The 15,580-nt window shown below is 53.0% G+C and overlaps 1 protein-coding gene across 2 annotated transcripts in view; it reads right to left on the bottom strand.

Annotated features, from left to right (window-relative positions):
• Positions 1 to 15,580, bottom strand: part of SMOC2 (SPARC related modular calcium binding 2) — a 96,128-nt gene that overhangs the window by 15,654 nt on the left and 64,894 nt on the right. For both annotated transcript variants that reach the window (XM_040965388.1, XM_040965389.1), the window contains exon 8: positions 3,874 to 4,060. In XM_040965388.1, coding sequence (XP_040821322.1) covers positions 3,874 to 4,060 — 187 coding nt within the window. The remainder of the gene's footprint in view (positions 1 to 3,873; positions 4,061 to 15,580) is intronic.

The following is a 15,580-nucleotide window of genomic DNA, read 5'->3' as shown; positions in this document are numbered from 1 at the left end:
AGGCAAGGTGGCTTCCCCTGTCAGAAGGTATGTGGGTTGGTTTTGGAAGGAGGTAGACCAGACAGGGTCAGGCCAACCTTAGCTCACTGACAAGTGCAGGAACCAGGCTGGAATGCAAGGCATGCTGGGCTGATACGCATGAGTCAGGGATGGGAACAGACTGGCCAGGGCTAGGCTGTTGCACTCACCAGCAAAAGCTGAGAATCAGGATGGGTCAGGTTAGGCCAAGCAACAGCATCCCATAGCAAGGGTCAAAATGGGGGATGGGTTATGCCAAGCTGGGTCAGAGCAACCACTGGCTCGTGTAAGATCTGGGGCTGGGAACAGACCAGGTTGGGGAGCAAAGGGGACAGCCCAGTAGGCTGTGGTTCCCACTGGTGAGCACAAGATCCTGAATGGGGAAGAGTCCAGGCTGGACATGGCTGCAGAGTCTCGGCATGGGTGTGGACTGGATCTGGGGTGCACCAGACTGGACTAGATTCCAGTACCCACTGGTGCTTGTGAGAGCCAGAATGGGTATAGGACAGGCTGGGATAGGTTTCGGCTCCCACTAGGTGTTGGGGTCCTTGCAGTGGATGTAGAGGACACGAAGGGGTGAAGAGTGTTGTTCCATTGCAGGCAGGGCTGCAAGGAAGGAACTTTCCGCTGTTGGGCAGGGGCCCCGCGGACGTCTCTACAACCACCTGAATGCAACTCCACCTCCCTTTGCATGGACACTGGACCACCCTGCGGAAGAATTTTAATCCACCCAGGCATTGTTTGCTACTGTGAGGCTGGCCTTTTGCTCAGTGTGAGCTTGGAGGTTAATGTTGGTGATAGCGTCTTGCAAAGGGGTCTTCTATTATTCCCACTGTCTTGGCTGTCCCCATTGACCTTGTGCTAATCAAGGGACCTACATTTAGGCTTTCATTCTTTCCTTGATCTTTAGATTCCCCTTTTCTTTGTGATACAAGATTGAGTTGTAGGATAAGAATTGTAGCAGGAACTTCTATTGTTTCTAGGTAAAACTATGGCAGAATTATCCTTAGAAATTCCCAACTTGGCCATGATGTAAAAAGTCTGAGCCAGAGTTTGACTGGTTTTGTATAAATAAAGCGTAAAGCTTTCCCACATTGTCCATTATGATCATGTAATCCTAGTGGTCCGTCTTTCTTTCTTCTTTACGCCTCATCCACGCACCCTTCTCGAGTTCCGAACTCAGCTGGAGCTGGACTCTGGCAACTAGGTATATTAGAGCTGCCTCAGGACTTGAATCGGGCATGGTTGGGCTGTAACACCCAACAATAAGAACTCGGTTGGGTATGGGCCACTTGGGCAAGGCCAGCACAGGAGGTAGACTAAGAAAGCCTGGGCCAAGGACAAACCGGTGTGCCTGAATTCTGCAAGGACACACAGTAAAGGAGCTTCAGGAACTCCTTTGTCAGGGCGCAGTCCCTGCAAGTGAGCATGAGAAACAAGACAAGGAACAGCCCAGACCAAGCCAGGTTACAGTACCCACCAGCACATGTACGGCTCAGGCCTGCAGGTGGGCCAGGCTGGACCAGTTCATAACCCACTGGCAGATCTGAGAACCAGCACTGGGTGTGGGACAGACCAGGTCGGGCCGAAAAACCAGCCTGTTCACATTAGGGCTGGGACTGGGGGCTGACAGTACTGGGTGGCAGCACCTGCCAGTGTGAGCTGCAGTAGGAGCAGACTGGGCCAAGCAAGGCTGCAGCACCTGCCAGCAAATGCTGAGATGAGATGGAACATGCCAGACTGGGCTGCAGCACCCACCAGCATGCCCAGTAGGGGAGATGCGGGGACTCCCATGCTGGGCCACTGCTCCTGCTGCTTAGTGTGAGAGCTGAGACTGGAGGCAGACAAGGTCAGACAGGGCTAAAACACCTGTTGGCCTGCGTATGAACTGGTTTAGGGAGAGAGCCAGGCTCGGCTAACCAATTGTATCCACCGGTGCAGGCATGAACCACAGTAAGGGCAGGTGGGTTGGGCTTTGTCAGAGCAGCAGCTGACAAGTTCTGGGACTGGGGCAAGTCTACTGAGCGAGACTACAGAACCACCTGGTAAGTACAATATCCAGGGAAGGGAGTGGGTCCAGTGGAAAGGTTGTGGGCACCTCTCTGATGGGCTGCAGCTCCCACTGGTGAGTATGAGAACCAGGACTGTGGACAGGCCTGACTGGACAGGCAGTGGCACCTGATGGCATGAGTGTGGGCTGGAGTGTAGATTCAGTTGGGTTGAGTTAGGCTTTAATTACCAATTATGTGCATGAGATCTCAGTGGGATATGGGGAAACAGAACCAGTCCACTGCACATGCTGGCAGGCACAGGAACCAGAACTGGAGGGCTGGTCCAATGGGGTTTATTGGCGGTCGCTCTGATTGGGCTGTAGCTCTCCAAAGTGTACACGAGGGCTGAGCAGTGTGTTGGGCAGGGCTGAGCAGTGGCCATGGCACCCATTGGTTTGCTGAGGATGGAGGGCAGAACACACTGATCAACTACCCCAGTGAAGCTTGACAGCAACATTTTGGGTGAATGGAGACTCGGAGGTGGACTCTGTCAGCCAATTGACCTTGGAAAGAGTTCCTCATTCTTGGAGCAGCGAAAGCAGCAGCATCTCAGAGCTGTCTACACCACTTAACCAGAAACCTCAGAGAACGCTCCACCTTGGGGCTCTGGGATGGCATGGGGTGGTTGCTCCCCACCCCAGGTGCTGAGGCAAATGGAAGGCTGGGTGTATCCCCTCCGCTCCAAGTGTAGGAACAAGGAAAAGAAAATGTGTAAACAGCCTTTACCCTGACTAACTATGTAAACATCATCAAAAATAAAATACATATTTAAGAAAGGGACACTGAGAGGCAACAGTGCCTGGTGGCCCTCAGGAGCCTACAGTGACCCTGCGGCCACTACCCATAGAACCTCAGGAGCCTGCAGTGACCCTGTGGCCACTCCCCACAGGTGACAGTACCTGGTGGCCCTCAGGAGCCCAGCGACCCTGTGGTCACTCTCCACAGAACCTCAGGAGACCAGTGACCCTGTGGCCACTCCCCACAGGTCCTCAGGAACCTACAGTGACCCTGTGGTCACTCCCCACAAGCCTTCAGGAGCCAGGTGACCCCGTGGTCACTCCCCACAGGACCTCAATGGACCACAGGCTGACGTGGGGGTGAGAACCCCACTGTTCCCTGGGCTTGGGGTGCTGTCTCCAAGGTGCCCAGAATGGCACTGGTCCGGAATCCTGCAGCTTTGATGCTAACCTGGAAGCAGCTGCTTTGGTTCCAGGATGGGGTCTGTGGAGTCTCAGCAGTCTGAAAACCCAAGCTGGTGAAAACTCATACATGTGGATCAGGCGTCTGGGACAGTGGTTAAGATGCCAGCTCAACCACCCACATCGCAGAGCACAGCCCCCAGGCTTGATGTTTGCTCCTCTGATGGCCCCAGAGGGCAGCAGCAGTGACCAGAGCAGCAGGTCCCTGCTCCCCACAAAGGGCTGCCCAAGCCTGCCTGCCTGCCGTACCCAAGGTGCAGAGGAGGGGCTGGCATGGCTCAGTCCCTGAGCAGGACAGACTCCGAGTGATAGCCGTGGCTACTTCCTTGAGCCGAGCACACTACATACCACATGTGTGTCTAGAAGGAGCCCCCTTGGGCCCAGGGTGGTCTGCCTCCCCTCACCCAGCCCAGCGTTAAAGGGCAGCAGTTGCTGCTGCCATGGCCCACACCACAACAACAATGGTCACCCTCCCTCCTGGTGACCTTGGTGCCTGCCAGCTAGGGTCACTGTTCCTACCAGCCACCAGGCCTTGCTGGGGTGTGGAGGGGCACTGTGTGTGTACTGGGGTAGTATCCCCATATCTGTGCACAGGTGAGCCTTACCTGGTGGACGTGCCAGGAATGGGGCGCCCTGTGTCTACCAGCACACACCAGCAGTACCCAGTGGATGGGTGGCACTGCACCGGCTTGTAGAGGCCGCCATGGGCACACTCGGGAATCACCACGTTGTCATTCTTGGGTTGCTTGGCTTCTTCCAGGGCTGACTGGTGCTCCTGGTCGCAGGATGACACTGTGGGGGAACCAAACAGAAGTGGTGACTGGGCCGCCCGGGGTCATCCAGGTACAGAGCAATGGGTCAGCACAGGTGACCACAGAATGGACAGCTCTTCCCTCCACATAGGACACAGCACATGGTGGGCACCGGTGGGCCTTGTGTCCACACCATTCCCGGCATCCTAGCAGGAACAATGCCGGAGAACCACATGGGCACTCCTGTGCTCCCAGCCCAGGCCAGCGGGGCTCGGGCAGGGCCACCTCCCCATGCCTCGCAGGACCCTGCTTGTCCCCCAGTCTCCATCAGGATCATAATCCATGGCCAGTGCCCTACTCCTTGCCTCTCAGTGTTGCCAGCCGCATCCGTATGCACTGGCCACATGCCGTACCCAAAATGGCGCCGGCCGGAGAAGCCACACCTTCGTGCCTGGTGGAGAGTCACGTAGCTTTCGCGGTACTGCGCAGGCGCCTAGCGCAGTGAGCTGCGGCGTGGCCGGCGCATGAACACTGGGGACTGACGAATCCGGTCGCCCAGGACCCTGCGTGATCATTACGCCGACCTATCATCGGCGGAGGCAGGGCCAGTCAGCACATAAGAGCAGGCAGCCTGCCGGGGTCGGGGCCTTTCCTCTTCCTCATCTTGGTGTGCACAATAAAGACTACCGCAGAAGACTTCACTCGTGTCTGCCTCTTATTGCTGGACGATAGGACTCGTGGGCACGACATCTCAGCATCTGCTCAAGGCACTGCAGAGCAGATGGGCTCTTGGTCTAACCGGGAGAAGAGCAGAAACCAGGCCACAAGGCTTGTAGGGCAGCCCTCCAGCTGAAACCAGCCAGGAATGACCCAGACAGGCAGGCCCCATTCCACATGCGAGGTATGTACCAAGCAAGTTGTGGAATGTGCACACAACTGGGTGCTAACAGCCCCTGTGTATGCACCACGCTGAGTAAGGTCACCACGTGTACTGCTCCAGGCTGAGTAAGGCCACTGCACACACGTGTACTGCACCATGCTGAGTAAGGCCACTGCACACACGTGTACTGCTCCAGGCTGAGTAAGGCCACTGCACACACGTGTACTGCTCCAGGCTGAGTAAGGCCACTGCACACACGTGTACTGCTCCATGCTGAGTAAGGCCACTGCACACACGTGTACTGCTCCAGGCTGAGTAAGGCCACTGTACACACGTGTACTGCTCCAGGCTGAGTAAGGCCAGCCACTGTAAGGATGAACCCAGCTGACTGTACCTGTACAAGTGAAATCTTCCATCTGCTGGTTCATTCCCCCAAACGCTGGAACTGCCAGAACTGAGCCAGGCCAAAGCCAGGGCAATCTGGAGTTCCATCTGGACCTCTGATATGGGCCACAGTAGCAGCGAGCCTGGGCCGCAGTGCCTAGGGCCACTGGCTGTGCTAGCCTCACAGACAGTGGCCTAACTTGTTTGCCGCATGCCCGGGCCACGTAGGTTCCAAAAGCCTGTAGTTCCTGTGTGCTCACACAGAGTGGACAGTAAGTGTCCTGCTCACATCCACCCCAGATTCCGGTCAGTAACCACTGGCTGGGCAACATGTGCAGGGTCACCTGGGGAGCCGGGGATCTCTCACGTCTCTCCACATGCAATCAACCACTGAGAGTGAGGGAAGACACCCCCAGTGATGGCCACTTCACACCAAGGCTTCCTCACGAATTCCACACATGGGCTCTGCCCAGTCCTGAACACAGGCTCCCACCTCCAGGGTAATGGGAGACTGGGGGAAGAAAGCAGGACGTGGCCCACATTCCTGTCTGAGTTACCCTCCCAAGTGTCTCTGGGAGGAGGAAAGGACGACGGGGCTGGCAACTCGCTTCCAGTGGAAACCTGCCATGGTTATGTGGAAACGGCAGTGGCCAGAGCTTGGGTAACTGATGGTGCACCAGCTGCAGCCAGCCGTGAGTGCCTGGGAGCATGGTGCCTGCTGACCGCGGCTGCTGTGGTGGTCAGTGTCCCCAAACATGCTGCTTCTTCCGGTGAGCATTTGCATGTGCTCAGAGAGGCCATCCGAGCACTTTACTGTGCACTCTGTCCACCTCATGCTGTAGCTGTAAACACCATGCTGGGAGCCCCCTCAGGTACCCTCCTGAGCAACACACACTGCGTTTGGAGCTCCTTGTTGGTCAAGGAGCACTGACTGGGTCAACCATGTCCCCCAACCCACCGAGCCCACTGCACTGTGCTGGGAGGCCGACGCGGTGCCTCCCTGTGCACCATGGAAGCACAGGTTAGGTGAAAATCGGCAGGGCAGACCCAGAGCACCGACCTCTGAAAGAAAACCTGGTGACCTGGACTTCACCAGAACTGACACCAGGCCCATTGAAGCGCCTCGGCCAAGTGGAAAGTCATGCTTCAGGCCGGGCAATGCTCCCACGCACACGTCTCACAAAGATTACAAAGACGGGTTCTACTACTACTCCTCAAATCAACACAGACCACAAAGAGCACAATTTAAACTTTGCAATGATTTGAATACACACTCTGACATGAAACTTACATGATTGGATAATAAACCCTTGAAAAAAGCACATTCAAAATTGTTATGAAAATGCAAATTAAAACCGCTATGAGATGCCACCACCCACCTGCCAAAATAACCCAAATCATAACCCATCATGTGTAGTTGATGTTTAGGTCCGCTGTGCTCCGGTGTGCTCCTCCTGGCAGTGCGACACAGGAGGACCACATGGAGGTCTGCCCTCAGGCACGGAAATGTGCCCACAGAAGGACCAGTACAAAAGTGCGCACAGCGTTAACCTGCAAAGTCCCACCAGGTGGAGAATGCACAGACGGCAGTGCCTGCCAGCACCCCGCAGCAGAGCAAGAGGCACCAGGGCACCTTCAAGGGCAGCTCTCAAGCCACACCACTGGGCGCAAGTGGGCTGAAGTGGGGGAGTGGGCAGCCTCGGTGATGGCAGGCGTCCACAGCCAGGGTGGGACGTGGCACCCATCTTGCAGGAATGGAGCCACCTGCTCAGGCGCACTTAAAAGCGGCTTGTACATCCCTAACTTCCCAACCGACCGAATCCCTGTCCAGGTGGTCCAAAGCAGCTCCGTGCATATGTAGGATGCAGGACTCCCACAGGACAGGAGGACACGGCCACACTGTCTTCTTTTCTTGTCCACCTTACCATGGATTCCATCTGAGTCAAGTGCCACTCCCCTCCACAGGATGCAGTGTTGCACTGCTGTACCTCCCCAGGAGCATGTGCTGTCCCACCCTGCCCACACCCTGACAAGGGAGGAGCTCACACCAGGGAGAGTGGTGCCTGCAGCTGCCAAGGCTGGCTTTGCAGACACACGTTCGCGTGTTTGTGATAATGCTGCCAGGCCTCCAGGCGCTGCCTTGATTGGCAGGACACAGTGCTCATTAGAGGGTGAGAGTGAGAGAACCAGAACATGCCCAACCTGCTCCAGCGATGGGCAGAACAGGTGCCATGAGCTGACCACGTCTAGCCAAGCTTGTCCTACACACAGTCCGTGGGCCCACCTGCAGGCCCGTTCCTCCCTTGACCTGCCTCTGCCCACCTGAGGCCTCTCTGGCACGATGTCTGGCTCTCAGCTGGCTCAGGGGTTTGAGGGGCAGAGACCACAGCCTGTTCACTTCTATTGGCCTCACCAAGTGCCAGCCTCGGGGGAACCTCAGCCTGGACAGCCTGGCAAGGCCCCACCAGCACATACAGCCCTCCTGGGCACTGTGGGGTCCTCGCCTGCACCCTTTCCCAGTTCATTCTCAATGGACAATGGCATCCCACTTTCAGGAGTAAGCTTGCAGCAGCATTCTTCCCTGCCCTGGGAACTGGACTGCAGGGCTGTGCAACAGGGGTGTGGGGGCATGGGGCCTGGACCTGCCCCTTGCCTCTGCAGTTGCTGTGGGAACCGCACCACAGCCCTCACCTGTGCCAGGAGAGGCTGGCAGACACAGCAGCCTCGAGTCACGGTCAGCTGTTGTAACTCCTGCCATACGCAGGTCACCCCGCCACGGGTCAGGGCTAAAACTCCATGGAAGCATCTCCAGAAGTGCTATCCTCATCTCTGTGTCCTTTAAGTCATTTATTTTCATGCTATTTGAAAGGCAGAGAGAAAGCTCATCTATCGGCCGGCTCCCTTCACACCTGCAGCAGTAATAGGACGCACTGCAGCCAGGAGCCACACTGAGGCTAGGCTTCAGCTTGGGCAGGGGCTCAAGCCCTCACTGCCTCAAGAGTGCACTTCAGCACACAGCTGGACCCGAAGTGGAGAAGCCAGATTCAAATCAGCTGTCCCCATATGGCATACTGAGGTCTCGGCACCCAAGGCCCAAGGTCCAAACAGTTCTCTCTTAAGAACAGACTGCATTCAAGCCCTAGCAGCCATGCATGCCAGCACACGGCCTGCACGAGGGTGAGCTCTGGGAAGATGAGGCACAGTACAGATTCAAGAGCTGGAAAAAGAAGAGCACATGGAGGGGCCGGCCGGGGACCAGGCAGAGCTGCTGAGGACGGGGTCTTCCTGTGGACTGGCCATGCAGGGGCAGCTTGATGCTGCTAATCCTCTTAGCTCAGTTCTGTGCCAAGCCCGAGGCAGGAGCCTGGTGGACACAGCCTTCGGGAAGCACTGGAGGCAGGGTGGGCCTCACAGCAGCCACAGCACTGGATTTGCTCCCAGGACACTCCATCGAGGAAGCCCTGCTGGGTAGACCCCTACACTTACCGAGGAACATGCTGGGCCTGTACGGTTTGAGCCCCATCAGCGGACCACCAGGCAGGGTGTGCTCAGGGCGCACTATTTTGGATCAGTTCTCAGGGATCATCCCTTAGGCCCTGGCAGAGGTCCTTGGGGTCTGAGCTACATTCCTGAGCTCTCGGAGCCGTGTTCTCTGTCTCTCTCTCTCTTTCCCGAAGGTGTGAGCCGGGGGTCATAACGCTGTCAGCCCTGATCCACAGCACCCTCAGACCAGACACCTCCTAGGAGAATGAGGGATCCTTACACCAGCCTTGGAGATGGTGGAGGAAGACAGTGGACTCTGAGGAGAACAGGGCCTTGGCTCTCACGGGGCATCCCAGCACCCAGAGGTGCACTACAGGAGGAGTGGGGCAGGTGGGAGCTGGGGGGGGGGGGCATGTTCCCTTGGTGACTACAGTGCCTGGGTGTGGCTCAGGTGTGGCTTGGGTGCACTGGGTTCCAGAAGCTCTGCCAGTGTCTACCTCCCACAGGATGTAGCCAGATGCTGGTGTGGCTCTGCCTGCAGCCCCGCAGAAGAGCTGCACTCTGGAGGGCCCATGCCTGGGTCGCTCCACTCTCGGCCCTGGCTCTTCAGAGCCCTGCAAAAGGACCAGTGCTTGGGCACAGCAGGTTAAGTCAGAACGACTCTAACTCCACAGTGATGTGGAAACAGCCTGCTGCAAAGGTGGTTTTAGACACTGGTTGGCAGCCAGGGCTGGAGGGCCATATGAGGAGCCAGGCGGGCACAGGTGTCTCTGGGCGGTGAAAGACTCAGGGCAGTTTTGTCACCTGAACTTGGTCACTGCACGCTTATCCAGCCTGCAGGGCATGACACACAGAGGGCCACACTGTGGACCAGAGCTCCTAACAACTCACCCAGAAGCGTTCGTGCATCAGGACCAATGCAGCGCCACAGTGTGCCAGGGCGCACCACAGTGTGCCAGGGCGCACCACAGCGCGCCAGGGTGCACCACAGCGCGGGGCCTGGGGGCCTTCTGCAGGTAGCACAGTGGTCTTTCTGGAGTTCTCAGCTGCCCGGAACCTAAAGCAGCACGCAGGCAATGCGGACAGCTCGAGCGTAACCCAGGCCACATGGCAGAGGTGCTGGGTGGCCACGCCACAAGGCAGAGGTGCTGGGTGGCTCACCCAGCCTCACACCTCCCTGCCACCCTCTGGTCCCCAGAACCTCTCAGTGTCTCATTTTCCTGGCTTCGAACTACAGATCTTTGCTTTGTTTCATCAAAGACTGACTTAAAAACATCACAAGACACCACAGGGACCCCACGGTAGCGTTTTGTCTGCTGGACACTCGACCTGGCTCTCCAAATGATAAAAAGCAAAGACAGAAAAGAGAAGGCGGTTGTTTTGAGATACAAAGGCAAAATGTGAAACAAAGAGCAAATCTTAAGTATTTTATTAACCAACTTCTGCTTCAATTTATGATTTCTCAGACCCTGCAATTTCAATCCACAGCAGCTTTTGTGCAATACACTGCTACTTCAAACACCAAGGTAATGGCTTTGGATAAAATATTTTAGAAATCATGAGACTATAGAACTGACAACACACTGAAAAAAAAGAGAGAAGAAAGTTGAACAAAGCTCAACTAAGCAAACTACAATAAATCATTTTTTAAAAAATCAAGTTCTCAGATGAAGAAAGGAATCTATTATCCTTGATGCAGTCACACCAAAAGAGAAAAACAAAGTCCTTTCCAAGTTCCCAAGGAAGGAAGAAATATCCAAAGTTCACAAAGTTGTGAGCAGTGGGACTTGGGCTGGAGACACAGTCCTTAGTCAAGCATTTAATTGTGAGGACTCAGCGGGGTTCCCCCACGCCCCGGTGTGTGGCATAGCCTGCTGCAGCACCTCGTCCCTGGCAATGCTGGGGTTCAGGTGGCAGCTCAGACTCCATTGGTGCAGCACCCAGCTCTGCATGGGCAGCTTGGAAGTGTGGTGGCGAAGCAGCAGTGTGCTCGGGTGTTTCTGGGCTTTGTTGAAGCTCCCAGCTTTGAAAACAGGTTGCACAAACGAAGGTACGCATTAAGAGCAAATTGCCTATTACAAAGCCTGTGGTTACGCAGGCCTGGGGGCTCATCCCTCACTGAAGGGCAATGGTGAAACCTGGGCTCCATGCGGGCACTGTGGGATGAAGAGCAGCTGCCAGAGCCAACTTCAGAGCCTCAGGAATATGTCCTGGTCTAAGTGCTGCCCCTGAGAAATTTATATTGTTAAATAACTATTTCTCTAACTATTTCTCCCCAAGCAGACTAACTATTTATGTCACTCTTGGCCAGTTCTGGAAAGCTCAAAATATCCATGAGTGTCACATGACAGGGAAATGAGCCAGTGGGTCCACTGGGGCTCTCCCCTAAACAACAACTGCATGAATGGGTCAACCTGCAGCAGGCAGCAGGTGCATGGTCTGTTCGCTGAGAAGCCCAAGCAGCACAGAGGGCAAGAAAACTGACCTTACCCGGACTGTAAACGGGACCTCACAGGCCACTAGCCAGAGAACAGACGGCAAGTGTGACCTGGGAACTGTGGGGCACAGGGGCAAAGAGGTCACTAAGTCACTAAGATGGCGACTAAGTCCAGGTCACTGGCAGGCAAGATGGCGGCCAAGGACAGAGCCCTGGGCGTGAACCAGGGCAGGAGTCACGTAGCTCCAAGGAAATACTGATTGACCAGGGCCATCTCGCTCACCTACCCCGGCCTATGGGAGGTGGCTTCCGCAGTCATGCTCCTAGTAATTGGCTCCTAGTTTCTCCCCTCCTGGAATTCCCCAAATTCCCGGCCTGAGGCTATCCCTTACCCTATATAAGAATCTGAATTTCCCCAATAAATCGGAACTGCTTAGACAGAACCCATGTCCCTCTGTTTGTCTCTCGTGGGCCGGGAGGCCAGATGGCAGGCAGCAGGCTCACCCCCTCCGGCAACGGGGTACTAAAGGAATCTGTGGGGGAGACCCTGCAAAACTGGCGCCCAGAGAGGGGCATGAAGGCTGGACCTTCTGACTCTCTCTGCGCGGCTCTGAAATAGGAGCGAGGAACGGCTGCAAACAGCTTGAGCGCAGCGTCTTCCAAGAGAAGCACATTGTCAGAGAAGTGGTGGCTCTTCATGTGAGCCCCAAGAAAAGGCGACCTGAGGTAGAGTATTCCTCCTCTCAAGCGGGAGTGTACCCTGCAGAACTGACCCTTGGCACCCCGCAGCTCTGCACAAACGTGGGGAGCCCCCCGGCCACAGTGCAGCTACGGTCAAATCCCCTGAAAGGTTGGAAGGGAAGGGAGGTGTTAGGTGCCCAATTGGCTTCTTTTCTATTCTCTCATCTTCTGCTCCGAGAGACGGCCATGGACGCGTGGCTCTGGGGTGAACCTGTCTGAGGACTGACGGTTTCTGGCCAAGGCAACACTTCGGTGTCACCTGAAACTCTGCAGGGGTCCCTTGGGCCTGATAGCCCGACTGGGTATCCCAGTGCCACTCTCCTCTCTGCTGTCTTTCTTAAGCCATGGGCAATAATGGTGGGGAAATTGATGATCCCATGCTTAAGGCACTAAACTACATGCTGAAGTTCCAAGGGTTAGAAATCTCAGATGCTCAGGCAGTCAAGGTCTGAGGGACCATGTCCAGATTGGCGTCGTGAGTAACATTGGATAATTTATTTGCCCACGATACTTGGGAATGGAAGAGCAAAACTGGCACACTGAACACTGGCCCTGGCCCACCTCAGCCGCCCCAACAAGAGCTTCTGGGAAGCTCAGAGGGTGAGAAACTCAGAGGTCAAGGGGAATCCAGAGAGCACAGCCCCAGGTGCAAGCCTTCTGGTGGGGCTCCGCCAGCCAGTCCAGGACTTTCCCATTAATGTTAACCCTGAAGCGAACCGCCCAGTGGCAGCGTGCTATCCCTGGAATGTGGAAGACTTAAGAAAACTGTGGCAGAAATGAGCCTAACTCGCCCTGGGCCGAGACCAGTCTTTAGGGTCTTGCCCACAAACCCTGTATCCCGACAGATTGGATAATGTTTTGGGAGCCCGTACAACTCAGGAATTGCAAGTAGTCTGGGGAAAGGTAAACGAGCTTTTAGAGAGAGCTAACATGAATGTCTCCTCAGAGAAGGTGCAAATGATCCCCCTCTTTCTACGATTCTAGGGACAGAATTATGTTGTGAAAAGGCCTCCCCCTTGAAACCCCAGCTAAGCGTTAAGGAATTATATTCACCAGTAGAATTTCAAATGCTTCTTGGAGAGGTCAGTTGGCTATGCCCTTGACTACCAGTGTCTACAAGACAATTACTTCCATTATTTGAAAAGGCAAAATGCTAGGAGACTGAGTTTCTTTTATCTGCAAGCCTTACAGGAGACCCAAAAGGCCCTGAGCAAGGCTACTTGCTCATTATTGCTCTAAGAAAGGTTACAACTGTGGACATTTTCAAATCCTTCCATGCTTATGGTTGCCCTTGTTCAGGACGACAGTCCCCTCCAGTGGGTCCATTTATCCATTGGAGGGGTGCCCAGAGTTTATATTTGCCCCGATCAACTGGCAGATTTAATTCAGGAGGTCAGAGAACTAGCTAGCCCTTAGATGATAAGACTTCGAACCAGCAAAGCCTGTTGTCCCTTATCAAATGAGTGATTTTGAATGAGTTCGAGGAAAGAGCCACAGGCTGGCAGCCTCCCTTGAAGGTTATCTCGGCACCATTGACTGCCATTAGGGGCCATATAAGTGGGTCATCTCCTTCAATCCCTTGGATTGGGAGAACCCTGCCCTTTTACCAACAAACTATGAGGACGGAGGAAGGAAAGGGCCACAGCAGAGGTTTTTCTGTCTGATCGTGTCTATAAGACCTATTTTGAGCCATGTCAAGGATCGACACAGTGTTAGGAACTATTTGCTGTAGTTTTAGCAAAACTTCTCTCAAAAGTTGAAGAATCTTTTAATCTGTTTTCCAACAGTCTTTATGTTGTAAATTTGCTCCCAGAATTGGCTCAGGCTGGATGATAATGCTATCATCCCCCGTGATCTAGAAGGGAACCTTGCTGCGAGGCGTGGCCATCCCCATGACTGAAGGTCTCCATTTGCTCTCCTCACTGGGCAGCAGACAGAGATATCCTCTCCATTGTAGCTGCTTTAACCTTTGCTCTAACCTGCTCTCCCAGGCTCTCTGGACTTAACCACACCCAGTCACCTTCAGTATCTACATTTCTCTAGCTTTACCTCATAGCCCTAACCCCTAGCTAACAGGGGCGGGGTAAGAGATAAGCCATTTAATATTTATAAGAAATAAAAAAGAAAACATGTTCTGTAACTTGATTTAAGAGTTATTTATATATGTAAAAGCAATCTGATACAGAGTGGTCCAAATCCACTGTTAAATTAACCCAAAGCATGAGATGAACCTATGTGCTTGCTTTACAAAACATTTCCAGGTTAAAACATGTCAGAGAAGAGGCTGGAAGGTGCAAAACGTTTGCGAGTTAAACGTCTCTCTGCTGTGACGTGTTGGGTGATTGTGCACGTCTGTTTAGTCATTATTGTTGGTGTCCTCTCACTTTTGTCCGGACAAGGCTTTTATTTTTGTCATGAATTGTTTAGTTGTTGTCCTTGTTCTGAATTGGGTGTGTGTGACTGACTGACAGACGAGAAGGGACGGACCATGACTAACCCCCTTTTCTCTCTCCTGGTAAATAATTTTAGAGAGGTCTAACTTCTCTAACAGGACTTGGCCAGGCCAGACTCCTCCCTCTGCTGGGGAAGGTTCATGTAACGTCTCCTTGCTGCTTAGTCTTCAGCTTACAGTGTTGTCCTGGCACTGACCAGCTCTAACATACAGTATTCATTAACATGTTCAGTTAAATGTTAAATGTACTTTTTGTTTAATTAATTTACACCTCTAAATTCCTCAGTTCTAAACCAAGTCTCATGACTGAAAGTTCTAGTAGGATCCCTGGAACTCTCAAAGATTGAGACAAAATTTGGATAATGTAATTGTCATTTAAAATAATTTGGATTATAATCTCACAATATTATAAAATTATGCTAAATTTGTTGCATCATATAAGCTATTAAAGTAAATGAGTATTTACATTCATTGGTCAAAATTTTTCCTTTGTCATGAAATTGGCCCTGATTGTAAGTTATTTGTGTTCTTATTTACAAAGAAGTATGTGAGATTTTGCCTTACAGGAAAACAACAACTTTTTAAAAATTGTATAGTGAAATTAGTTATGACATGTATAATTTCTGAATTTTGCCTTTAAGACAACGGAATTGAAGTTTGATTCCTTGTGAAGAACAACAGTATTTTAACATCTTTTAAGTGATTTTCATCTTATTGATAATTAATAAATTCCTTGGTAGCCAAATTGAAGTTTTTCGGCTCTCTTGACGTCAACAAACCAGAAGCGAAGGAGAAGCTGCAGGCCTGGCAGCCGTGGAGAAGGGAGGGGCCCGCCTGGAGTCTGCCCTCTGGAATTCAGGACCTGGGCCTCCTTCGGGCCCTCATTGTGATTGTTATCTGCCTTCTCTTGAGAAGGGAAAATCCCCAAATTCTCTTAGAAGAAGGTTATGTGAAAAACTTCTCAGTCCCAGTCTTGAGGCTGGTTTGTGTTAAAATGTGTTTCCACAAATTGAGAGAAATGCTTAAAAATTGCTTAAAGCAATTGTATTTTAAAATTTTGGTATGCTTTTATTTAGAAAAATGTCTTAATTTGGAGCCTTACATAACTGTTTCAAAATGTAATTCAAGAAAATTAGCAGATTATTAAGGAAGAGAATTGCTTGTAGAGTATTTTGTCCTACAG

The sequence above is a fragment of the Ochotona curzoniae genome, unplaced genomic scaffold (assembly GCF_017591425.1).
Source record: "Ochotona curzoniae isolate NIBS_2020 unplaced genomic scaffold, NIBS_Ocur_1.0 scaffold_3890, whole genome shotgun sequence".
In the NCBI taxonomy this organism is placed as follows: Eukaryota; Metazoa; Chordata; class Mammalia; order Lagomorpha; family Ochotonidae; genus Ochotona; species Ochotona curzoniae.
The sequence above is the reverse complement of the archived record's forward strand: the minus strand, read 5'-3'. Positions and strand labels throughout refer to the sequence as shown.